The 24,797-nt window shown below is 39.9% G+C and overlaps 3 protein-coding genes across 5 annotated transcripts in view; 2 read left to right on the forward strand and 1 right to left on the reverse strand.

The window, feature by feature from the left end:
- The window catches only part of crybg1a (crystallin beta-gamma domain containing 1a), a 52,204-nt gene extending 42,730 nt beyond the window's left edge, over positions 1–9,474 (forward strand). For both annotated transcript variants that reach the window (XM_034126274.1, XM_034126267.1), the window contains 13 exons: positions 86–121; positions 1,081–1,241; positions 2,099–2,225; positions 2,453–2,598; positions 3,751–3,877; positions 4,018–4,047; positions 4,142–4,254; positions 4,990–5,122; positions 5,214–5,353; positions 5,817–5,940; positions 6,629–6,787; positions 7,719–7,881; positions 8,673–9,474. In XM_034126274.1, coding sequence (XP_033982165.1) covers positions 86–121; positions 1,081–1,241; positions 2,099–2,225; positions 2,453–2,598; positions 3,751–3,877; positions 4,018–4,047; positions 4,142–4,254; positions 4,990–5,122; positions 5,214–5,353; positions 5,817–5,940; positions 6,629–6,787; positions 7,719–7,881; positions 8,673–8,761 — 1,548 coding nt within the window. In that variant the 3' untranslated portion in view covers positions 8,762–9,474. The remainder of the gene's footprint in view (positions 1–85; positions 122–1,080; positions 1,242–2,098; positions 2,226–2,452; positions 2,599–3,750; positions 3,878–4,017; positions 4,048–4,141; positions 4,255–4,989; positions 5,123–5,213; positions 5,354–5,816; positions 5,941–6,628; positions 6,788–7,718; positions 7,882–8,672) is intronic.
- On the reverse strand, positions 9,441–19,732 carry rtn4ip1 (reticulon 4 interacting protein 1). Of its 2 annotated transcripts, XM_034126279.1 has the most exons (10): positions 19,513–19,728; positions 19,186–19,436; positions 18,128–18,279; positions 16,914–16,982; positions 15,860–15,984; positions 15,524–15,572; positions 14,648–14,784; positions 14,008–14,191; positions 9,883–9,975; positions 9,441–9,695 (listed from the first exon to the last, which is right to left on the reverse strand). In XM_034126279.1, exons 2-10 carry the CDS (start codon positions 19,340–19,342, stop codon positions 9,576–9,578), a joined length of 1,086 nt encoding a protein of 361 aa, XP_033982170.1. In that variant the 5' UTR covers positions 19,343–19,436; positions 19,513–19,728; the 3' UTR covers positions 9,441–9,575. The 2 variants fall into 2 exon arrangements, with proteins under 2 accessions (XP_033982170.1, XP_033982169.1); XM_034126278.1 differs by having other exon boundaries at positions 19,186–19,732.
- Positions 19,733–19,802: 70 nt separating this feature from the next.
- Positions 19,803–24,627, forward strand: qrsl1 (glutaminyl-tRNA amidotransferase subunit QRSL1). Its single transcript, XM_034126276.1, has 11 exons — positions 19,803–19,915; positions 20,458–20,617; positions 20,694–20,792; positions 21,222–21,318; positions 21,505–21,666; positions 21,751–21,926; positions 22,152–22,264; positions 22,508–22,700; positions 23,133–23,250; positions 23,381–23,586; positions 24,194–24,627. Exons 1-11 carry the CDS (start codon positions 19,892–19,894, stop codon positions 24,394–24,396), a joined length of 1,551 nt encoding a protein of 516 aa, XP_033982167.1. The 5' UTR covers positions 19,803–19,891; the 3' UTR covers positions 24,397–24,627.
- Positions 24,628–24,797: the final 170 nt, after the last annotated feature.

Consider the following 24,797-nt stretch of genomic DNA (forward strand, 5'->3'; position numbering starts at 1 on the left):
ATGAAGTATAGAATATGTGTTTCCACTATAATGTCCTTTTGTAAGTTGCCTTGGTCTGACATGTATGTGTATCTCTTCATGACAGGGAGCGATAAAGGTGGAGCATCCTCATGAAATAAAGGTGTGTTACATTTGTTTCATCTATAAATATCTGCTGTTTACAGACACCACGGAAGTGCCAACACCTAGTCTTAGATGTTCCTTTTTTTAACCATTAGTTATTAAATGTTTTTAAGAGGAAACGAATGGTTGACAAGCAGGGAAAATTCAGTTCTAAACTAAACAATTCATTATAAAAAATAATAGTTGAAATATTTAGGGGAGCTGACTGCAAAGCTTTTAATTATTTTCCATGTTAAGAAAGAAGTTACCCAATAGCAGCTTTTCATTTATGTATTTGTCTAACCCTGGAACCATTGAAAACAACTAGATTCCGTTCTTGGTTCCACTAAAAGTGTTTGTTCCCAAAGGAAATATACACTAAATGTCCTACATACAGCTCAAACGCAATACTCAAAGAAATAAAGACTCGGTCTAAACTGTTTTTTTTGTGTGTGTATTTCATGTATTCTACGAAATGCAAAAAATATAGATATTGGTGATCAATTTTGACCAAGTCTAATAAATCCATTAAGTTCCTTCCTTATTTGTAATCTATGAAACAGGCTGGGGAACAGAAAGTGGTGGCAGAAAGAGGCTGACATGCACCACTACCACTTGTTATAAATAGGATTAAAGTATTACATGTTTTCTTGCCAAAATATATGTAATATTACATTACTTGTAGACACACAATATATGTACGTTTTATTAAGAGTGCATAGATTGGTGCACTTCAACCTCTTTTTGCAACAATGCTTTATTTCACATAGGATCCTTGCAAAACTTTTTTTCCAATTGCCTGCCAGAGCTTCCATTGTAGGCTGGATGTCACTGTAACTTGAAGAATGATTTTCATTATACTTTAGGACAGAAATGAGCCAAACCATACACTAGGGGAACAAACTCTGTAGACAGATACACATCCATGGCCTGTCTTTACAATGACCTCTCATCTCCTTTTTCTCCTTCTTTCCCCAGGCCTTAGTGTTTGAGAAGCCCAACTTTGACGGAGAGTGCATAGAGGTTGAGGGTGATGTGTACAACTTGCAAGAAGAACTGGAAGAGGAGAAAACGGGCAAACCAGACGAGAAAAAGAAGACCCTGTCTGCAGTGGGTTCTATAAAGATACTTGGTGGTTTGTAAGTATCTGTCTGAGTTTATTATGTTTGGACACACTTTCATTGCTTCATGGCTAAATTGGCTCCAGAGCTACACCACTTTGGAACTGTTTGCACCCCGTATGGAGCCGTTTCAAAATAGTTGAACACTATTATGTTAGGAAAATATCACTCGACACCAGGTTGAGAATCAATAATCAGGTTCTAATTTATTCTTGCAAGAAGGAGCAGAGTTAAATCACATACAAAGGATATGGGTTAACTCACACACAAATCACATACAAAGGATATGGGTTAACTCACACACATGGGTTGCTCAACGGAGCAGCAAAAAACATCAGGCTTATATAGTCCAAAATACGGAGATAACAACAAAGTCGTAAATCGAGGTGGGGCTAATATCATCAGCAGGTGTCGGAAAGGTGTCGGGGTCATCTGTGACGTCTTCTGGAAAGCGCCACGTACTTCCTTCACGCCTCATAGAAATGAGATATTTAGGAGAAGTATGTGTCTTCTCATAAATATCAACAACCTGAAATGCCCTGCCTCCTGCTATCACAAGAAGAGGCAGCTGCAAGGTCATACACAGTGCAGAGTCACACATAGTATCAGTTATGAAACATATTTTGCCAATTCTGTAATGATTGACTTAGCCTATTTATGTGCTAAGCCACACCCCTTTAAAGTTTGATATCTTCAAAGCATTAAAACATGTCAATAAGCTAATAATAGGATTCATGGTAAACGTTGATAGTAATCCGACCACTTGTCTAGGTAGATATTCTCAGTTTCTTCTTTAAAAAAAAAAGTAAACTTTCAGATGATTGCTGAAAGAAATTGTGAACTTTTTGTGAATTATTTCCGTTCTGTCCTTGCAGCTGGGTGGGTTATCTAGAGGCGGACTTTGAGGGGCAGCAGTACATCCTGGAGGAGGGGGAGTATCCTCACTGCAGTGACTGGGGGGGGTCTGAGGATGGGCTCCTGTCACTTCGGCCTGTGTGCACAGTAAGTGTCACCTGTAATATAATACAAACATTCATCTGCAAGATCTTGTTTCCTTCTCATTGCTGGGGTGTTTCTGCATTGATCCACCTTTCACAGTGCACTGGTCATTTCATCAGTTCCCGCTCTGCCCCTGTTGATTCTTAATGAACTGGAAACCTGAAAGACTTGAAATGAGAGAAGTAGAAAAAGTTCCCTTTCTTATCATTTCCCTGTATTGTGTTCCCTAGGATTACCTCTCCCCTCACGTCAAACTGTTCATGGACCGGCACTTTGATGCACGAGGGCTCAATGTGGACTTGCTGGGACCTGTCCCCAACATGCAGGACGTCGCCCATGGTTGCAAAACACAGTCTGCCAACGTCATGGGTGGAGTGTAAGTAAAGAAGGAAAACTCCCATAGTAAGAAGTCATAAAAAAGGAGGGAAATAGTTAGACTCCGCGCCCTCACAGTGTTTGGGCGTGTTCCTCTTACCTTCCATACGTGACTCAGCACTCTGTCACTGTAGGCACAAACAAACACACACTGGAGGATATCATTAGGAATAATATTTTAACCTGATCCATTTGAGTAATTGATAGGGTGTGGTTGACAAAGGATAACAATCTCTCGAGGGCAAGGATTTACACTGATATGAATAAGTAGAGTGCCAAAAATATATATAAATTACAAGCTTATTTTAAGTTTCAGCAAAGAGACTTGATTCAGGCACAGCACATACTGCACCGTTTTTTAAATCAGTACCTAAACATTTCACAATGGGTTATATACACATTTTAAGTGAATAATATATTTGAAACCAATTTTTAGGGAGCAGCTTTTTGTCACATTTGACCCGAGTGGATTTGTTAAATCTTTATCAACATCTTTTATAATGTTCTGCTGTTTGCTTTGCGCCCGCTGATTCGTTTTACAACCTCTTAGAAGAAAGGACTTTATGTTTTTATGACGGCAGCCTTCAGTCCAAGTCAGTGATTTATTCAGAGAGACAGGCAGATTACGAGGAGACAGTCTCACCTGTCTCCAATACGATAAGACAGGAAAAAGATTAATGATCCCTAGATTGGAAAGGTAGAGTGTTACAGCAGTCCAAAGACACATCATTAAGTATAGTTAATATAGAAATAAAACAAGAAAATAAAGAAAATAAGATATACACAAGAGTAATCACAATAACTGAAGGAAGTTTGTTTTAATTTGGATGAATTTTGAGCACATTATTTGGTTTCCCTCTTATTGTGTTAGGCAACTTTGAAAACAATTCTCTTTACATGTCCAGATATTTTTTTGTATTACTCAAACCAATAATCGATTATCAAAATAGTTCCAATTTCTTTGAAAGGATGACAACTAATCGATTAATATTTGCAACTATGTAGAATAAGGTAATATAGAATAGCACAGCAGTATAGGAGAGTATCACATGTTTTATATATATGAAATGTAGCATAGTATATCATTGAATAAGTCCAACAGAGAGCTAATGAAGGCAGAGTTATTTGAGATGTTGTGTTTGTGTCCCTGCAGGTGGGTGTGCTTTGAGCAGCCCGGCTTCAGTGGAGAGCTCTACGTCCTGGAGAGGGGCCTCTACGCAGGCCCTGAGGACTGGGGGGCCCAGAACCCCAAGATCTCCTCCATCCAGCCGGTCTTCCATGTAAGGAATCATGTGGTGGATCAGTTAACGACAGGATGTGGCTAATTTCACATGGGGGGTAGTGTTGGGTTCAGCTGTTTTAATAAGGACTGTGTGAGTGAAAAGCTTGTGTTAATAACTCCTTCCTGTCGGTTTTATAGGACCCACTGATGGGAACGACTAAATTCAAGGTATCATCCCCTCATCTGAGACTTTATAATAACAGATTAGCTCATTTTTCTGTTCGGGCTAAGTTGCTCAATTGTGTTTCTCAATGTGTCACAGGTGCAGCTGTTTTCTGAGGCAGACTTCCAGGGCAGGCTGGTGTCTCTGGAGGACAGCACAGCGGCTCTGGATGAGGACTTCACCCCCAGGTCCTGTAGGGTGCTGGCTGGCAGGTAGGCACCGCTGAACTGAACCAGACACCCCCCCCCCCAGAGCTGTCAGGGACACTCTGGGTGTAAGAGATTTGGACTTGGCTGAGGAAAACCCTTTTATTTATTTAGCGCCAAATAAAAAACTTTTCTTTTGCCAGATAAAAACCTTTCCTTCAGTTTAAGTTGCACATGAATCTCTCTCTTATTGGACAACTAACAAGCCCTTTCCAAACAAAGTGAATACAATGAGCAACATTTGAGGGACCCAAGTTTCATCTTTCGTCTCAACATGGTTATGAAATGGTTGGATATGAAAGAAAACGCTAATACACGTTAAAAAAAAAGAAAATTGAACAGGAAGTCCATTTATTCCTATAGGAACCTATATGATCTCATATGCAACACTTCTGCAGGTTATTTTAGGCAGATTGTGTGCACTTGATTCAATATAGTTTCTTGACTAGGTTGGGAGTCAAACTGTGTAATTGTATAGTTAAAAGAAACCACAAGCTGGTTTGTATGTCCTTTATCTGACTTGCTAATGCTACAGGCACATATCCCAGTCCACAGCAAAACACAGCTGTAAGGAAATGTGTTTCCTTACGACCAACACTGTTTGCAAACGAGGCTTTAGAATGTATAAATGTACAGTGTTTTACAACAATTGATTTGAATGGTGCAGAGTTATTGTCACAATTGAAGAACAATAATAAGTGTGTACTTATACTCACTATACTGTTTGTCTCTCTGTGTCAGCTGGGTGTTATATGAAGGAGCTCAGTTCACAGAGAACATGTATGTGTTGGAGGAGGGAGAATACCCCAACGCAGAGGCCATGGGCTTCCTGTCCTCAGACTGCACCGTCCGCTCCATACAGACCACGGGACATGTGAGTATCTGCTTATATTCAAAACTATTTGTAAATCATTGTGGACTAGACTAATAATACATGAACATATCTTCTTCTCTTCCTTGCTTAGGAGTTTTCTCTGCCCTCCATCGTGCTGTTCAGTAAGGTGGGCTGCAGGGGTCGCAGGGTGGTCCTGAGTCATGAAGCTTTGAACCTGCAACAGGCCGGCCTGGACACACGCACACGCTCCCTGGTGGTGGAGGGAGGAATGTATGTCAATGTTTAAAATGTCTTCTATTATCTTTTCTGTTTTTATAAAGAGACAGTCAGTCATCTAGATGGAAACAAATCAGTAACCGCATCCCAAGCAATCAAAGTCAGCTGTTATAAACTTGATTGACATGTCCTTAAATACCGCCCCATGCTCTAACGCAGAGGAGCACAAAAGGGTTCAGTGGAAAAAACATTGAAATGTTCATTTCTCAGAGAGGTTTAACAAGCACTCATGAAATTCCCTTAAATGGTGTTAGCTTAGCTTTTAGAGTTCTCATTAGGAGCAGTAAACATATCAAGGATGTGAGGAAGCCACAAGGTGTATGTCACAGCTGTAGATCAGGAAGCACAGGGGGAATGTAAAGACTGTTCATTTGTGATTTATTTGTAATACATTGTGCCATGCTTTCTCTGCACATGTGTGAGTCTGAACTAACACCGATGGCTGTCCTCTCTCTAGGTGGGTGTTGTATGAAGGCAGTAACTTCCGGGGTCGACAGCTTCTTCTGCAGCCGAGTGAGGTGCTGGATTTATGGAAGTCCAGAGGCATGCAGCAAATCGGATCCCTGCGGCCATTAGTCCAGGTATGGAAGGAGGGATATGAGCCAGGGTTATTACAGCAAACTCAAACTAAATGGAAAAAAAGCTTTACAAAATATGTTAGTAGACTGCAACTAAATAAAAACAATATCCTTTATTTAAATCAAGACACATTCAAATAAAAACAAGGTGAATTGTTTTTCAGCTTTAGATTTTCTCTAGCTACAATATACTGAAAAAAGAGACGGCATGAATTTCCGTCAACTTTTCTTACTTGGAACAAAATAAATGACTTGACATTCTATTAGATTGTGCTGCAATTGCTCAACATATGACACATTAAACATTCTGGACATTGCTGCACATTTTTCCAAATATGCATGTTTGTATTTATGTAGCTTCTACATGTAGCAAGCCCTTATAAAATAATCTGAGGCTAAATTAATCGAATGCACATACAAAACACACTCTGATAGTAAAATATAAATAAAAAATAACAATTGAACCTTTAAAACTCTTGTAACCTTGATATAATTATATATCATATCAAAAAAAGTTGTTGTCCTTAGTGTTGTACATCAAGTTAGAGTCTGATGGATGTATTGTATGGAACATAAAATACCAAATAAACACATTGTCACATTAGTCAAGTCAGATGAATAAAACACGTGTTGTTGGCGTCTTACATAAACCAAATGTGACCCTGGGTTGTTGCATGTTCCCCCCCAACAGAAGCAGATGTACTTCCGTCTGAGGAACAGGGAGACAGGAAGTGTGCTGTCTCTGACGGGGACTCTGGACGACATCAAGCTGATGAGGGTTCAGGCTGTGGAGGAGACGGGGGGGCTGGAGCAGGTCTGGCTCTATCGGGGCGGGCAGATGAGCTGCAAGGTACATCAGACCCCCACCACACAATATAAAGCTGTAACACTGACCACGCCCCCTCTGGAAACTACCTATGGCCTGATTATCTTCAGTATATGAGCTACATATGATCCCTAAATATTATTGGAAACACAAAGAGTTTTATGTAGTAACGGTTTTAGTATTTTAAAATATGGCTGTATTGAATATTTGGTAGCATTTTTAAAGGCGCCCATGTATGTACAGAAATGATAAAAACACTTACAATGCGTTTTAATCTGCATATAGCATGTGTGTATTGCATTATATAGAAAAAAGATAACAAAAGTAACATGTTTTGTGGTTAAACGTTTCTGTTTTCACACTTCCACAAAAAAAAACATTTTAAAATCATGAATAGTTACACAAACACTTAAAAGGTGAGGACTTCCTCTTCCTTCTGCCACAGTTGTGTTCATCTTCTGAAAACATGGGTGTGATCAGGACAATATGCAAAGCAGGAACGAACATGTATTCCCACGAGACTTCATTCCATTGGTCTCCGCCAAAGAATTGATGTTTTTATTTCCGTTGTGTCTGGTAGTCAACAGGATATCTCACACTTAGCAACAGGTTTGGATGCAGTTTGTTGGAAAGTTAACCAATGGGACGATGAGGAGTGTTTATAGTTTAGACCTCCAGGATTTCTTTACATTGCATGTTTTATTTGTTTTGCTTTTGCTACTGTTCTTACTTTAAACATTTATCTCAAAACATTATCTGTCTATCATTGCTTATTCAAATAGAGATTTTAAATACTCTCTAAAATCACATTTGCAAATAGGGGATTGTGTAGCAAAAGCAGAAGTGGATTGTAGCTTATTGTAGGTTTTTCTTTGCATGTACACAAAATGAATGACTTGAAATGAAATGTTTTTTATTCATGTGTATCCATCCTCACCTGCCTCTCTGTCTGCAGCTGGTGGAGGACTGTTTCCTGGAGACCTCAGGCACTATTGTGATGGAGGGCAGCAGGCTGTGTGTCACCCCGGTGCGAGGCAACGGCAACCACCTGTGGAACATCAGCCCTGATGGTCTGGTGCACTGCGTCCTGAAACCTCAGCTGGTGCTGGAGGTCAAAGGTCAGACAGCTTTGTCTTAACTTCAAACATGTATTTGTCCAGGTACATTTTAGGAATGATTTAAAAAGGTTCAAGTAGGTGATTTACAGTCAATTCAATGACCCTAACCCTAAATCAACAGCTCCATCTGCTGGTGTATTGAAGAGGTGCATTGATTGAACACAATATCAAAATATATGAAACAAGTCATAGTAAAGTATGTCTAAAAATGTCATAGCAGTTATGCTATGACATTTTTTTATGACATGTTGATAAAAACCAAAGGAGGTTAGTATAAGATGTCAACAAATATGGTCAGTAAAAAAAGTCATAGTATAGTATGTCAAACTTTTCAGAAAAGACAACATTACACAGTATAGTATGTTGAATGTTTGCAAAGAGTATAGTTACTATACCATCATGTTTTTTATTTATTCGACATACTAAAATGTTCAACATACTATACCTAAAATATTCATAGTATTTTCAAAGTATCATGAAAAAGTTACAAGATAGTATGTCAAAAATATAATGAGAATTCACCATATAGTTTGCCGAAATGTAACCTAGACACCAACCAGACCATGCAACCCGCTGTTGTTGGTGGACTTGGTGAACGTGTCTCTTCTTGTCTATGTAGAAATCTCCTAAATTCACCCAGTTATTTGCATATTTAAATAAACTTTCAGAAAACAGGTGGTTTCACGGGGATGTTTATTCCCCTGTGACTCCCCTTAATGATCCACTTACCAGTTTGTGTCAACAGAAATGTTTACAGTGCAAACACACTGACTTGTGTTTTATCGTCTTAGGTGGACATCAGTATGACAAGAACCTGGTGGTCCTGAACATATGTGAGGAAAGAGAAATGAACCAAAGGTGGACCTTGGACATCCTGTGATCTGATGAGCCTCCACTCACACCGAACCCTGTGATGCAGCTCCGTCGTGGGGCCCACTCCACAGAGAGGGAGCATCGGATCAATCATTGCACCTTTGTGTGGAGTTCTGACTGTTGAGGGGAACCATTGACTGGATCAACAATATAACTATGTTCTTAGAGTAGAGTGAATGATTGAGTTGTGTACAAATATGACATATTTCTTTGCCACTAGATTTACAACACTATAGACCAAAGACTCCATGCACACACATCTCTGTTTTCACTGCTTATAGAGGACTCAGCCCTGGTTCAATGCTGCACACCTCTCTTTACTTTATGGTACATTTCTACTGGTTCCTTTGTCTTATTTCTGATCATAATGTCTGCATATATGAATGTATAGTGTATATTGAGAGCTGCATTGTGAAGTCTGACGTGCACACTACACTCCAAAGATGTATTCTTTTTGTATTAATGTAGATTAAAAAAGATCTATTGTAGAGTTTGGATATCTTGTTAGGACTTTTCACAAGCTGTACCCTACTGCATCAAGTTGTACATAAGCATCAAGTGTATATATTTGAGATGAGATTTCAAAGCAGAACTGCAACAACTATGCTGCCCACTGCTGTAAATATGTGAATGTATGAGAGAAAGCTGTCGCACATGAAAATAAGAATGCCGTTTTCTTTCTTTTGTCTTTTTTAGAAAATAAAAGATTTTAATAACTTGTTTCTGTGACACTCAGTTTGTTATATTAGCTATCTCATTTCAAAACAGTCATCCACACAAATGTAGAGCAGTACAGCAAAGCATTCCTCCAAGAGTCGGTGCTACGAGTCCTCTTCGCTGATCTGGACCACAGTCTTCCCTCGAGCGTGGCCTTTCTCCATCTTCTCAAAGGCATGAGGAACCTGGGAAAAACTGAAAGTCTCCTCCACCACTGCCCGGATCTGAAGAGAGAAGGGAGAGGAAGGGAGGGGTCATATATCCTGCTGCTGTGACTGTAACTGTGATGCTCTAGTTCAAAAGGAGTGAACTTTCCACATTTGTTTTTACATTTAATATATAATTATAAACACACATGTCAGTTTGTTATCATCCCTGAAAAGTTTTGAGAACAAAAAGGTGGTAATGTACCTGTCCTGCATCCACCATTTCACTGATTTCATCCAGTGCAGGACCACTAGGGGCAAAGAACCCCCAGCGGTAGTGAACCCCTTTGACGAGGTGCTACAAGAAAACAGAAGGAGAGCAAAGGCATAGAGCATTGTTAAATCCTGTTGAACTGAGCACAGCAGAAACATTACTGGTGATAATGGCAGTGCACCAAAGTCAAGTCTGAAGCTGAGATACTACTTGATTGACTGATTTCCTAATTCCCAGCATTCTAGCTGATCTCAGTGCTGCTAGGTCCTGTAATAAAGGACAAACCATTAGCCCTTGCGACTGGAATATCTAATTTGTCTTCATAAATATAATTTACTTTCCTTTTTTTTTAATTCACTTGATCTGGTGAGACTATAGACTGTTGGTATGATGGTAATGTGCATATTTTAGTTTTATTTCTGACTTCGGTCAGATTTAATGCTGAATAGAGGATGTGTTCTTCTGTGAGTGACAGTAGAGCTTACTTGAGGCAAAGGGTTCACAAGTATAAGTGTTAGAATAAAATAGTGTACAGAAGTGAGACCTATCATTTGGGTGGGTAAGTCTTAAGAGCATTAAAACAATTAAATTATAAAAAAGGGAAGTGTGTATGCACCAAGCCATGACATACATGTGTAATACTGTATGTATGTGTGTGTGTGTGTGTGTATGTGTGTGTGTGTGTGTGTGTGTGTGTGTGTGTGTGTGTGTGTGTGTGTGTGTGTGTGTGTGTGTGTGTGTGTGTGTGTGTGTGTGTGTGTGTGTGTGTGTGTGTGTGTGTGTTCAGGAAGTTCAAGTAATGAAGTAGTAATGAACGTGTTTACTTCAGGCTAATTTAAAATGTATGACTCTGAAAAAGACAAGAGCTAATGAGAGACACTGCTGCTGTTAACTAGATCCTCCCTGTGGGAGAGCACCTCTCACAGTCTTATATCACATTGTCTGAAGCACCAGGCAGTTCAGGATCCAGCGGGCTAATGTGGGCGGTACGGCTGTTCATTTTGTTTCTATTTCTACAGAAGTGGAGTGGAGATAGCATTTTCTAAGGCGTCACACTACATGAGACTGTCAGGTGACACACACAGTAGAGTCAGGAAGGAAATAGTTCAGGATCTGAAAATAATGTGGCACTTTCTTTATATGCTGAAAAGGAAGTGAAGAAATAGAACTACAGTATACAAATATGCAGTTGCTACTTAAGTTTCATTTCTACTTTTAAATAGTATTGTTTCACAAGCATCAAACACCCCCATCCTAAGATGTACCAGTATAGACTGTTTCAAGTCCTTCTGCACCTCTTCTGTTCCCTTCAGAAGGCTAACAGGAAAACAGAAGAGAAGGGCAAGTTTCTCTGGGGCTGTCCCTGTCTCTTATAAAGCCCCTTCCACATTCCCCTTAAGTTTAAAGTTCATGTGAAATCTTACTCAGGCAGCATAGTCTGATCTCGGTTCTGAAAATGAATCTGTAGGCGATAGGACAAGATGGTATTAGAAGTGCCAAAGACTATTAGAGTAGTATTGACTATTCACGCTTAGGGAAATGAACTGCAGGTGAAATTAAGTCTGGAGGAACGCAATGATGATGAACCACTATCATCTTCTGAGGATTAAGATTATTTTACTATTTTAAAATAACTTTATTTAAGATGTCTTCTCTTAACTCTCTCAAATCTGAATGTCTTGTTGAAGCTAATTCTTTCTGACCTAAGAAAAACCGACGGAGATATTTCACAGTGTGTGGGTTGGTAGGCCATTTAGAAACACAAATGTGAGTAAAGTGAGGTTCCCATGAAGGTATCAATGGACATATCCCAGTGCCCGTTACTGTGAAAGGTTTGATCCACTTTTAATATAAAATATTTATGAAAGCAGTTCAACAAAATTATTAATTGTGTCTGTTGTCAATCATATATGGTGTTGATAATGCTGTTTCTCTTTCCCAGGTGCCAATATCTGCGTCACATTGATGATTTCTTGAATAAATAGCTTGATATACTCAACAGATTTCTTCCACCACACATCCTGTCTGCATATAGATATGTGTCAAAGCACATTTCCTTGGTACTGAACGGAAAGGAAATTGCATCATGTTCACTTATTACAAACGTATTTAACTCCCAGACAGTCAATTCCATCTCCAGAACTTTTTCAGAACTTCTAGAAACAAAACATCTAATTACTTATTCTAAACGCCATTCATGTAAAACATCATTCTAAACACCTCAACAGGATAATAAAGCAACACACATTTGGCTCTGGGTGTAACCAGACCTTGAACCAAGAAGGAAGTTAGTTAGTGGTTAGTGCCTGGAGTCAGAAGAGGTGGTGTCATGCACACATCAGCCACAGCTGCACCAAGCCGGCTCTGTGCATGGTGCACACAACTCTCTGACAGGATGTACTGATCTCCAGGGAGTGTGTGTGTGTGTGTGTGTGGGGGGGGGAATTAAGCTTATGTTCTAAAGTTGCCCTGACAGTAAAACCACATGTATTTTTTACATAATGCAAATGTACTAATGATGATGTTCTATTTCGGGGAAGATAATATCAGATACGTGAAATAACCTGTAGCAATAGTAAATATATCACAAGTCTGCATCATGGCCGATGAGAGCATCTTATTTGAGAGGAAGTCTTTCACAGTTTTACTTGATTTTGTGATTAGATAATCTAAAAAAAACAACTCTGTTTTTGTCTAATTTCTTTTTAATCAACATATGTTGTCAGGTACAAAGCCACTCACAAGAATCTACATGTTCATTGCATGAGGACTTTAAAGATATATGTCATCTTTTTGGGCTGCTTCCTTTTAAAAAGGAACACAAATATTACACCAAAGATATAAAACATAAATATGACTTTGTCTTTCTCCTAAGCTTTGTTGCTTTTGTTGCTAAATGCACGCTAAGCAGTTAGTTACAGTCCTCCTGACTGTGCTGCCAGTGTAGACCTGGTAGAGAAAGAAATATCATTTGTTTCCTTCAAAAATACAAATTTAAAATGTTCTCAAAAATATTGCATGTCAATTAAGTGTCTAATGACGACGGTCCTGTCTCGTCATTGTCTTTTCTTAGTCATGGTAATATGGTATAGTTTCCGTTAGCGAAATGACCTTCAGTCCGGGCCCCTTAGTGCCCATAAAAAGATTTCTTATTGCAACAGCAAACAGGGACATAGGGTGCAACAATTCCCCCATGCACAAATACAAATGATTTTGCAGCCGATGGTTTTGAAAGGAGATGTTCAGCAAGCACCTATGGATATAATCTACGTGTCAACATACTTTGTTAAGATGAACACATACATTTGGCCATGTAGTGCACGTAAACACAGCCTAACTTAACTCAATCTTCTGATGTCTGTTACTGCAGGGACATTTTTAGACCAAGGAAGCTGATCGTAGTTTGCAAAATGTTTAACCGAAATCCTGATATCCTGACACGTTAAAATGGGAAGAAAAAGAGTACTGCAGTAATGAGTCCTTAAACCTGGAAATGTGTCAGTATTTCGGCACACTCGGTTCTAAGTCAATGAGTTTCAAACTGGATTTTGGTTAGACGCTTTAAATAAGGTCTGTCGTTAACAGACGCCTGAGAGATTTTAACACAAGTGGCTAAATGAGACGACAAAGCAATCAGGGCAAACATGAGGAAACTCATCGACTCAGGGTGTTAAAGTTGAAGCATTGCGACCATGATGTAATTCATTTAGACACTAAAAATATATTTTTCCTTTGAGTGATTACATTTATGCTTGAAAATCATTAAAGTCGAGTTCATTTGTTAAGATTGCAGGGAAAAGGTTTCATTTTCATAAACGTTTGTCTGCCACAGAGTTTATTGTTCCTTCAGTAATCCAAAAGCCAATGGAAAAGGGGAAACATGGATGACATGTTTTTGGCATACAAAAACATGTCATCCATGAAGCACTCCATAGGTACAAATCAACGGTAACAAGATGATACAAAAAGCAACATATCGTTTAGCAACATTCTGTCGCATATGCCAATGTGATTAACATTTTGCAATTGGATCAATTGCATTTAAGGGCACAACCAGTGCATTTCCAATACATATATAACTTATCAAGCTGCATCTTTGTTATCTACCAGGATTACCTTGAGGGCCTTGGTGGCCACCGTGGCAGCAGTCTGCATCATGCCGTCAGCGATGCCCAGTAAGTCAGTGTTCTGGAGGAACGGCGTCACAAGGGTCACATACTTGGCGCCACTCCAAGGCTTAAGCAGGGTCAGCGCCCAACGCTCTGTGTCCCCCCCGACAGTATCCAGGATGAGGTCGAATCTTGAGGTAAAAAACAAGAGAAAAGGGTAAAGATACATGCAGTGGTTAGGCATACGAAACAAAAGGAGTTTGGAGGTGTGCAAGACAGACGACAAGTTTGTCCGAAAATTGAAGAGCTCCCTCGCTGCTTTTTATTTTGTTTACTGTAAATTGGTATTTAAACTTGTATATTTTAACTTTTTTAATGCCGTTTTATTTCTATTTTGAGATCTTTACATTTTAGAATTGTTTATTTCTACCATTTACATTTCTACTTATGTGCAATGCCTTGTCTTTTATGCTGCTGCAACGCAAACATTTCCCAAATTGGGATCAATAATCTTATCTTATGAGTCAACTGTAGCTAGAGGGGCAGGGTTGTCTCGGTAACAAGGGCAAGTCATTGATACATTCACGCACCAACTCCCATTCAAAACCGACATAGATATCTGTAGTTGTTCGTTTGGGATTTTGTACTTCTCCAGTTCACTGAGTGGCTTCTCAACAGGCCCGGAGGTGTAGTCAACCACATGGTCCGCCCCCAGGTCCCTCACAAAACGCTCTGCATTCTGGGAGCAGGTCACAGTCACATGGGCGCCCCAAGCCTTCAGCATCTGGACACAAACGATAGGATCAGATTGAGTTTGTATCCTTTATCTAACGGTAAAAACAAATACATGTTTAGGTTACTGTAGAGAGCAGAATGCTAGCCAGTGTTTGAGAGAGACTCACAATGTTTCATTAATGAGATCAACGTCTGTGTAATGTGAGATAGAGTATTCAGGTCACCAAGCAAGGTGTGGGGCACAGTCTGAAACCTGACAGGCCAGGCAGACTTTTTATTACACCCCTGTTTATTTGATGATGTCTATTTTTACGCTATTGTCACAGAGAATGATTATATGGTTGTATTTAGTGCAGGCTGTTTTGAGCTTGAGGCACTTAAAAAATGCTACATAATGAATTATCTTTCTATGGTAAGGTAAGACAGGACTTTATTTGATTACAAAGGAAAGAGATTGCTCAAGAAATACAACAATATAGGAATAAGAAAACACAATAGAGTAGTGTATGGGAAACAATATCAGTGCAAAATAAAATAACAATAGGAGTAAGATCAATTAAGTAAAATCAGTTGACCTATATTAATATAATATTCATAAAAAAAGAAGAAGAAGAGTAAAAAAATAAAGTGTATAAAGAAGTAATATTAAAACCAGTGCCTAATAAAATGTCAAGTCAATAAAGTAAAAAAAATAATTTTGCATATGATTTTAAGTGTAATATCTCCCAGGATACGAGTCCACTTCACATCTCCGCTATCATCATCATCATCCTCCTCCTCCTCCGTACCTGTATAGCAAATGTTCCCACTCCCCCGGATCCTCCAAGGATCAATATCCTGCGGGGAAGAGGAAAAGCACACATTCAACAATGTTTACGCACTTTTGCTGCACAGTCTCCCACATTAGGATTCATGTCAAATACACTTCACGGCTTCAGCGTGTCAAGTTCGCAGCAGTGAGCCGCTGCCGGAGAACAATGGCTCGTCACCTGGAGGCTCGTTACGGAGCGAGGGAGCTTAGGAGGAGCGCTGAGAGAAATAATGATTCAGATCAAAGACAGAGAGCTTCTTTGGGGCGGACAGGGATTAACAGCGAGTGGACATTGTGAGTGTGTCTCCCTCACCGCTTCTTGGCACAGTTGTCCTTGCTGAGCCCCCCCGTGTTGACCAGTGCAGACCAGGACGTCGCTGCCACATAGGGAATGGCTGCTGCCTCTCTGTGGCTCAGTAACTTTGGTTTGCGGGATATCTGAACACAACACACAAGAGTTAGGGATTCACAAAATGTATCTGGCAGATAATGGGAAATCTATATTATCATGTATTATTCCGATAATTAAATTAAATATAGCCAGTAATATAAAGCCACAATGCTTTCATTGACGTGTGCAGAATCCCTAACAGTCCAATACTGTAGGGGGGGGTATGCACCTTCAAAGATGGTTTGCATTACACAAATGTACGCTACAAGTTCAGCATATTTACGAGCAAACAGTGTGGACTGTTTTAGTTTCAGAGGCAGCATGAGTTTAATCTACCATGTAAAGATGTACACTTATCTTATCGGTACTTCCAATGAGAAGCAGCTAATTATCGTTAATTGGTATCGGCTCAAAAAGAAAATTCATATTTTGCATCTCTAAATAATAAAAGCAGTAATAAAGGGTATCACCTTTCAGCAGTACACGTCCTGAGTCATTATGAAATAACATCTGAATGCCATCACCAACGCACAGTATTTACCAGATCATCACATTTAAAAGGGGCCCTTTTAAGCTTTTTGGAGTTTCCCCTTCCTGTATTGTGTTATAGGTTTTAGTGCACGTAAATACCTCAAATCTAATCAAATCAAGTTTTATTTATAAAGCACATTTAAAAGCGATTTTTGGTCGAGCCAAAGTGCTGTACATGTAATAAAAACACATTACTACAATCACAATAAAAGACAATAAATTACAACAGATATATATAAAAAATAAAAACCTCAAATCTGGGTTAATCAATTTAAAAGGAAAAAACAACACATTTTTCGTATGAGGGTGTCGAAACTGTTAGTGGGCGACTGACACAAACCACAAAGAAAAGAGGAAACTCTTAACCCAGAACTGATACCCGAGGCATTGAGATCTCTCACGGAGATAGACTTGCTGTCGCGCCAACAACATTGATGAAGTATACCTCGTTGGCACTCAGCACCACAAACTCAGCCAGGCTGCCCTGCTTCCATGGAGGGATGGCTGCCCACACCTGAAGGAGACACACAGCGACATGACACCCATTAAACTGACATAAACAAATGTGCGTCTGCATTTCTATAGTTAGTTCTTCTTTGGTTAGATGAGTATCAAATTAAAAGTAGCACATCTTATGTCATAGAGTAGGTCACTCTCTGTGGTCACAAAAAGCAGAATATGACTTCAGGAAGTGCTCAAACTACTAATAACCAGTTTTGTCAGCGGATTTATCAAAAAATGATTTAGTTTTAACTCTACAATGCGTTGTTTCTTAAATGGGCCCTATTATGCTTTGTTTCCCTCTCCTGTAGTGTGCTATAGGTTTTTGTGCATGTAAATGGTCTGCAAAGCCTAAAATCCCAAAGTTCCCTCCAGAGGGAGTTTCTCTCCCACCCCCCCCGGGACTGAAACGCCTCCATTGGACTCCTTTGTTTACATCTGTAAATTAATAACATCACTAGGTAACACCTGTGCTTCTATTGGCTAGCGTCCTCCAACACATTCTACGTGATAGGCTAAGGCCCGGGGCATCTCTAAGTGGTTGACCAATCACAACAGAGCCGGCCAGCTAACCAATCAGAGCAGACTGGGCTCTGGTTTCAGACAGAGGGTGAAAAGAGGTGCTGCAGCACAGACAGTATGAGAAAAATAAAGCACTGAAAGTAAGCATATCCTCCTTAATAATATCATCAGTGTTATCCATCAGTTAGCAACTCTGGTTAAATAAGACAAATAGTATCTGATCTTCCTGCACAACCCTCTTCTACTGCAAAGGGCTGAGATGCGAGTCATGTCATGACGGTGCATAATCTGGGTAGAAGGATCGTTGTGACAGAGTTCACTGCGGCCAGGAGAGCATGAAGTAGGTTATTCCAATGTGATGATGATGATGCTCTGCTTGAAAGCAGCCTCACACTATTACACCACCAGCTGCTGGCACCATTGTGTATCTACCTCCGATTTCAGGATTCATCATCTGTGTTTAAGCAAGGTGTTTTTGTGCACTATTAAGGCAGCTACATGTTTTTGTTTACAGCATCATGACTACAACCCTACCTCATACTTTATTCATACATGACTCACTGTGTGCGGGAACATGTTGTTTCCTTATACATGCGGGCTGCCTGTGTATCAGGTGGTCACATCTCCCTCATTTACCTCGTCCCATTCTGTGAAGTACTTCACATCCAGGCCGCACTCCATGATGACCCCTGACACGTCTCTTCCCAGGATGATAGGGAACTCCATGCCACTCTGCTTCAAATTCAGAGGGTCTCTCTTCATGGACAGGCTTGAAGCACCATAGCCACCTGACAGGGAGTTTCTGATTAGAGACCATTTTGAGAACATTCACTGGAACAACAACACAAAGTTTGAAAGAAAACTTGATGTTGAAATGTTGACCTTTTGGTTGCTTAATGTAACTAACAAGGAAACTAAAATAAAGTGATTATTCAGTTTGAGCAGCTGCTAACAAATATTTTAAACTGCTGATTATTTTATCAAATTAATTTCAACTAAGAATTATTTTCAATATAAACCTGCCGATTATATAATATATCATTGGCCATAGGATAATTACGGAAGAGGTTAAGGGCCACAAGTTAAAAACATTTTTGAGATCTGACCAAAGTGAATTTAGTTTTAAAGGATTAAAAAAGTTTCTCAGAGATCTCAAATTAATTTTCACATGTGGCCATAAACCTCTTAGATAATAACAAGTGGAGGTTTGTTTTTGAGTTCGGCTACAGTATCAAAAAGTCTAGGATTTAGTTTTTTGTTACTGAATATGCAATTTAAAAAATGTGCTTTGGCAGCTAAGACAGATATCAGGTAAGAAAAGTGTCATATTTAGTCATACCTATACTGAACACATGCATATTAGACAGCAACCAATTAACACCTTCCAATATGCACTGAAGCTGCTCAAACTTTAATTTGTACTGAGCGCCCACAATACATGCTATTGCATTTGCCCCTCTCTTTGCAGCCCTGCACCAAACCACCACCTCCTTAGTGCTGACACTGGCTTTGTGGGAGAAGAATGACGGGATGCATGATGCATTTTATCATCATAACCACAGGAAACATCAACCTCACACTCTGTATCCTCACTTTTAAGTATTGCTTCCAAAAAACGTTACAAACATCATTGTGATTATCCCAACACTTAAAATCTGTTCCCATTGTGAAGATGCACACATGCTGTCACTCACCTCTCATGCCGACATCAATAGGGTTCAGTCCTGCTGCATTCACTCTGATAATAACCTCATTGGGGTATGTGATGACGGGGAAACTGGCATTTTTAGTGAACCGCAACACATCATTGCCTCCATATTTATCAATAACCCAGGCAGGCATAATAGTCATTCTTCTTTTGGTAGTACTGAACAGTCTTTTCTGCCTGCCATGCCAGCAAACTGATGTGTTCACACTCGGTGATGTACTGCAGTGAAACAACCACCTACTGTACATTAAGTGTCTCACAGAACTCATTTCAAACTCTTAAATATTAAATAAAATAGTGCAGCTATAATTACCTCCCTGTTACATACAGGATCCACTCTAGCTGTAGCGTTAGCGGTACTATGCTAAATTACAGTAACCCACGTAACGTTATTGAAGTCCTTTACAAGCCAACTAAATATAAACATTTCCTTCTTTAATAAACATGTCAAGCCAATTCCATTGTGATGAATTCAAACCAACGTCCTCTGCTTTCCTTAACATGCCACTTCTACTACCGGTGTCTTCCAAAGCCTCTCCACCAATCAGAGAGCGACTTCCTCACAGCTGTCCAATCACAGAAAGCGATGTTAGAGGTTTATTAGTCAAACAAACATGGCAGCCTGCAGGGGCTCCACACTGTACGAAGGTTGTTAATTCTTTTTGAAAGGTTGCCATACAAATACAATAAAAATGCTCAGCCTGACAATAAGGGAGGTTAGTACGACTATTCACTGTTCTCCATGTCTGTTTAGAGCATTTAACAGTTAATTACATATTGGTCGTTGTGTACTGTCAAATCAACCCAGCTTGAAGTGAAACAATGTAAAATGTGTGAAAATGTACTTAATAAATGCCTAAACATATTGTTGGTCCTTACAACATTTTATGAATGTATTAACTTAAGAATGTATAGATACCTGTCTTGATTTTATAAAGTTTGTCAAGAAATATCTTTATGTTTAGCCCTGAACTGAAAAGAGTCTGTTTCAGATTGTTATTTATTATTAATATATGATTGGGTTATAACTAATATATAAACCTTAACATTTAACGTTTCAAGGTGAGGCTTTTCAAATAAATATTGGGTAACATCATAATTATGGACCTTTGTTTTGTAATTTTGGACACCTGAATAGAATGGAGCTATAATGTGCTATTCCTAAGCTGACAACCCAAAGTGTTTATTCTCAAAATGGTAAATTAAGTAAAATTAACGAGTCACATTCCATAACTTGTTCTTCATCATTGTTCTCCAGGTGTCTTTGGCGCTCAGGGAGGGAAGAATCTCCCCAACAGAGCTTTGTAGGAAGTGTCTGAACCGCATTAAGAAAACACAACATCTTAATGCCTACATCACTGTGACTGAGGAGCTGGCGCTGAAGCAGGCTCAAGAAGCAGAAACTAGACTGCTGCAAGGTGTGGAAACACGAGCGTGCATTTCTATACATTCTTAGTGAAGGCATTGGGGTCACTGATCTTGTTTTTCCTTCAGGTACCCCCAGAGGTCCTCTGGATGGAATCCCCTTTGCAGTCAAGGATAACTTCTGCACAGAAAATATCAAGACTACATGTGCATCCAGGATGCTTAAAGGTCTGTGCATCCTAAACCTTCTGCATACTGCACACTATATACTTAATAAAATGCACTGAATACTAAATACTAAATTAACAACTATTGGTATTATTTAACCAACAGGTGTTATTTAGATAAAAAATGACAACATTCTGGGAATATACAGTTTTACTTTATTGCCTGATAAAATATCAAAATGTAATAAAGTGAAAGCGAGCCTTGCTCAAAATATCACATGACTGATGGCCAAGACGCAATACATTGTGGGGCTATTGAGTATGTGCAGTAGGCTAAGGTCTCATACCCATACATTCTTGCTTATGTAGTATACAGAAACACACTACAGACTTAATTGACTTATTTCAAGTTTGGATAGTATAATAGTATGATTTAATACATTATGTCTCATTTTTCCAGAAAAATAACATTATGTTACCTGTGCTTCAGACTACACTCCACCCTTCAATGCTACAGTGGTCCAGAAACTTTTTGACCAAGGGGCTGTTCTCATGGGGAAAGTCAACATGGATGAGTTTGCTATGGGGTAAGGGCATTGTTATCAAAGGCTCAGTACTCACTGTCAGTAATGGATATTTCCAAACACCATATTATTTTATAAATAGCTTGATGAAGCTGTTTTACGGATTTTTACACATACAGAAAGAGACATTTTTGATAACTGGTTGGCAGTTTTCCTATTTATTTATCGATTGGTTTCTTTGTCTTACAGTGCGGGCAGTACTGACGGGGCTTTCGGTCCGGTGAGGAACCCCTGGAGCTATTCTGCGTCCTACAGAGAGCAGACAGAGGCAACACCAGACTCTGACTGGGTCATCACAGGAGGAAGTTCAGGAGGAAGTGCTGCAGCTGTGGCCTCACTCACCAGCTATCTGTGAGGGAACATATTTACGAGTTGCATAACTGTTACAAAGAAAACAAGTTCAACAACAGAATACAATTAACTTTTACTGTACAGGGCATTGGGTTCAGACACAGGTGGTTCTACTCGTAACCCTGGGGCACTGTGTGGTGTTGTAGCCCTGAAGCCCACCTATGGTCTGCTGTCCAGACACGGTCTCATCCCCCTGGTCAACTCCATGGACGTCCCCGGTATCATCACCCGCAGTGTGAGTGACGCAGCCATCGTCTTAGGTAGGAACCTTTTGATGAACCTCATCCAGGCCTACTGTACATAAAAACATGTCTTGCTCTTAAAGATGGTGATTCCACATTTCCAGTTCTTCTAACCATGTAATATAAATAATATGTGACATTGCAAATAATAAAATATAGCACCTCAGCATTGTATAATTCATTGTTCTTTTTCATACTGCGATCTAATGATGAACCTAACCTTGGTTTTACTACGTCACACAGGAATCCTCCAAGGCCTTGATATTAAAGACTCAACAACAATTCCTGCCCCCTCATCACTGACAGAGCTACCAGAACAATTTGATGTCAAGAACCTCTGTGTCGGCATTCCTAAGGTGAGTTTAGCTCCGTATTAAAATCATCTTCTCCTTAGAATGAACTGGAATAGTCAAAGACCTAGAGGTAAGCCATGACCTGTACTTGAACTGTATGTGTCTTAGCAGCATTATCATCAAGACAGATTCTTTGAACTGTATGTGTAGCTTAAGATATTTGTAAGTGGTTAAAAAATATCTGTGAACACAAATGCATGGATTTTCTAAAGCTGCTTTTCTCTCCTGTCTCTTCACGTATGTCAGGAGTACCACGCCCCCGGGCTGTCTGAGGAGACTGTAGCACAGTGGAGTCGTGTTGCTGACATGTTTGAGAGGGCGGGGGCGCGGGTGAAGCAAGTATCTCTCCCCCACACCCAGTACTCCATCGTGTGCTACCACGTCCTGTGTACCACTGAGGTGGCGTCTAACATGGCCCGCTTCGACGGCCTAGAATACGGTATGAACCCGAGTACAATATATAAACTGTGCATTGTGCACCAGTGCTTGGGGAAATGGCATATAGATCATATCTCAACTTTTTTAGGCATTGCTGCAATATCTTCTTATTTCCATGTTTTTTCAACAAACAAAAAACACAGCTGTTTATACTGTGTAACCCTAACCCTGTTAATTGAAAGGTTGCTTTTATTTTGAAAAACCAAACCAAATCTCATGCCAGTATCTTAAAAACAAAGTGACAATTAAAGAATTGTCTGAATGTAATAGTAATTTACTAAATCCCACTTAGAACAAGACGCAATACATCTACTATATGACATATATCACCCACCCCTTGTGAGGACCATTTCACATTAGTTGCCACCTAACTTTCAGATTACACAGGGAATCTCTTTGACTATCTAACATTATGAAATGGCTCTCCTTTCAGGCCATCGCAGCGAGGTGGATAGCTCGACGGAGGCCATGTACGCCTCGAGCCGACATGAGGGCTTTAACGATGTAGTGAGAGGAAGGATACTGTCTGGGAACTACTTCCTGCTCAAACAGTAAGTGCAGTTGCACCTTTATTTAACCTTTTTCTCTTTGGCCTCTTTTTCATATTGTATGCTGGAGCTGTAATGTTTCTGAAACATCAAGAACTAACTGTCTCCCTCCTCCTCACTCTCATTTTGCCAGGAACTACGAGCACTACTTTGTGAAGGCTCAGCAAGTGCGGCGGCTGATCGCAGAAGACTTTAAGCATGTCTTCAGCTCTGGTGTCGACGTGCTGCTGACGCCCACCACTCTGACTGATGCGGCCCGCTACTCTGACTTCACACAGGAAGACAACCGCACACGCAGCACGCAGGAAGACGTCTTTACCCAGCCTGTCAACATGGCAGGTAGGCAGCAAGGCCTTCAGGAAGAACTGTTCAAGCACGCATAGGAAGTGTGGGAGGATGCATTCATGGATACTCCCACACACCGAAAAACATTTTTTCTCTAAAAAACCCACTTCAGTTTAGTTAATCTCATAAATTATAACCACATCATTTATAGGGAAGTTTAAATTGGCCCTATTGTGCTTTTTGGGGTTTCCCCTTTCCTGTAGTGTGTTATATAGGTTTTTGGGCCTGAAACGCCATCACTATGTAACTATGTACCTCCAACACAATGTACATGATAACGGTAGGCTAAACATCTGTAGGCGGTTGACCAATCAGAGCAGACTGGGTTCTGATTTCAGGCAGAGGGAGAAAACAAAGAGCTTTTTGAACATTAAAGGAAGTAAACATGTCACAGTAGAGGCGCAAAAGGAAACAATTAACCTGTAAATGAGCATAATAGGCCCCCTTTAAAAAGGCAAACGAGTATTTCAGTTCTCTCTTTTCTTTGTTATTATCTGAAACACATGATTATTTTGGCGAAGACTAAAGTGTACCTTTGAGTGAGTTTAAATTATGTTCCGCCTTTTATCACGCTACAAACTAACCTCTTTCTTCACCCCAGGTCTCCCTGCTGTTTCTGTGCCAACTGCTTTATCAAGACGGGGCCTTCCCATTGGTTTACAGCTCATAGGCCCTGCCCTCCAAGACCGGAAGCTGCTCAGTGTGGCCCAATGGATGGAGCAGAGGGTTGGGTTCCCCTCCATCAGTGACTGCAGCAGGAATGATACTGGGAGGTCCAAACGAGAGCGGACTTCAGCTGTATGAAGAGAACTGTGGACTAAAAGTGTAACTTTAGTGAACATTCTCCGCGTGTAAGATGCCTTTTTGGGACATTTCCGATGGAGTTTCAGCAACCATTCAAATAATTACAACAAAGCTTACTATCACTGTTTTACATCATGCATTGTATTTTAAGTGCAGGGACATTGTGTTCAATCTGTGACACGCTGCTGTGTTTGTTTATCTAAAGGTGGCTATTAAAGATATGCAAGAAGGGATACTTATTATCTTTTCACTTTGTTTTATGACCAAATACCTACTCAACTACTTACACTCCCATTCGTCTAAGCTTTTCTCTGTGTTAAGAGCAGATAAGCTAATTATTAACATGGTAAACATTACACCTCCTGTATCACCATGTTCTCAGACTATTCAATTATTGAGTG

The sequence above is a fragment of the Trematomus bernacchii genome, unplaced genomic scaffold, assembly GCF_902827165.1.
Source record: "Trematomus bernacchii unplaced genomic scaffold, fTreBer1.1, whole genome shotgun sequence".
NCBI lineage: Eukaryota > Metazoa > Chordata > Actinopteri > Perciformes > Nototheniidae > Trematomus > Trematomus bernacchii.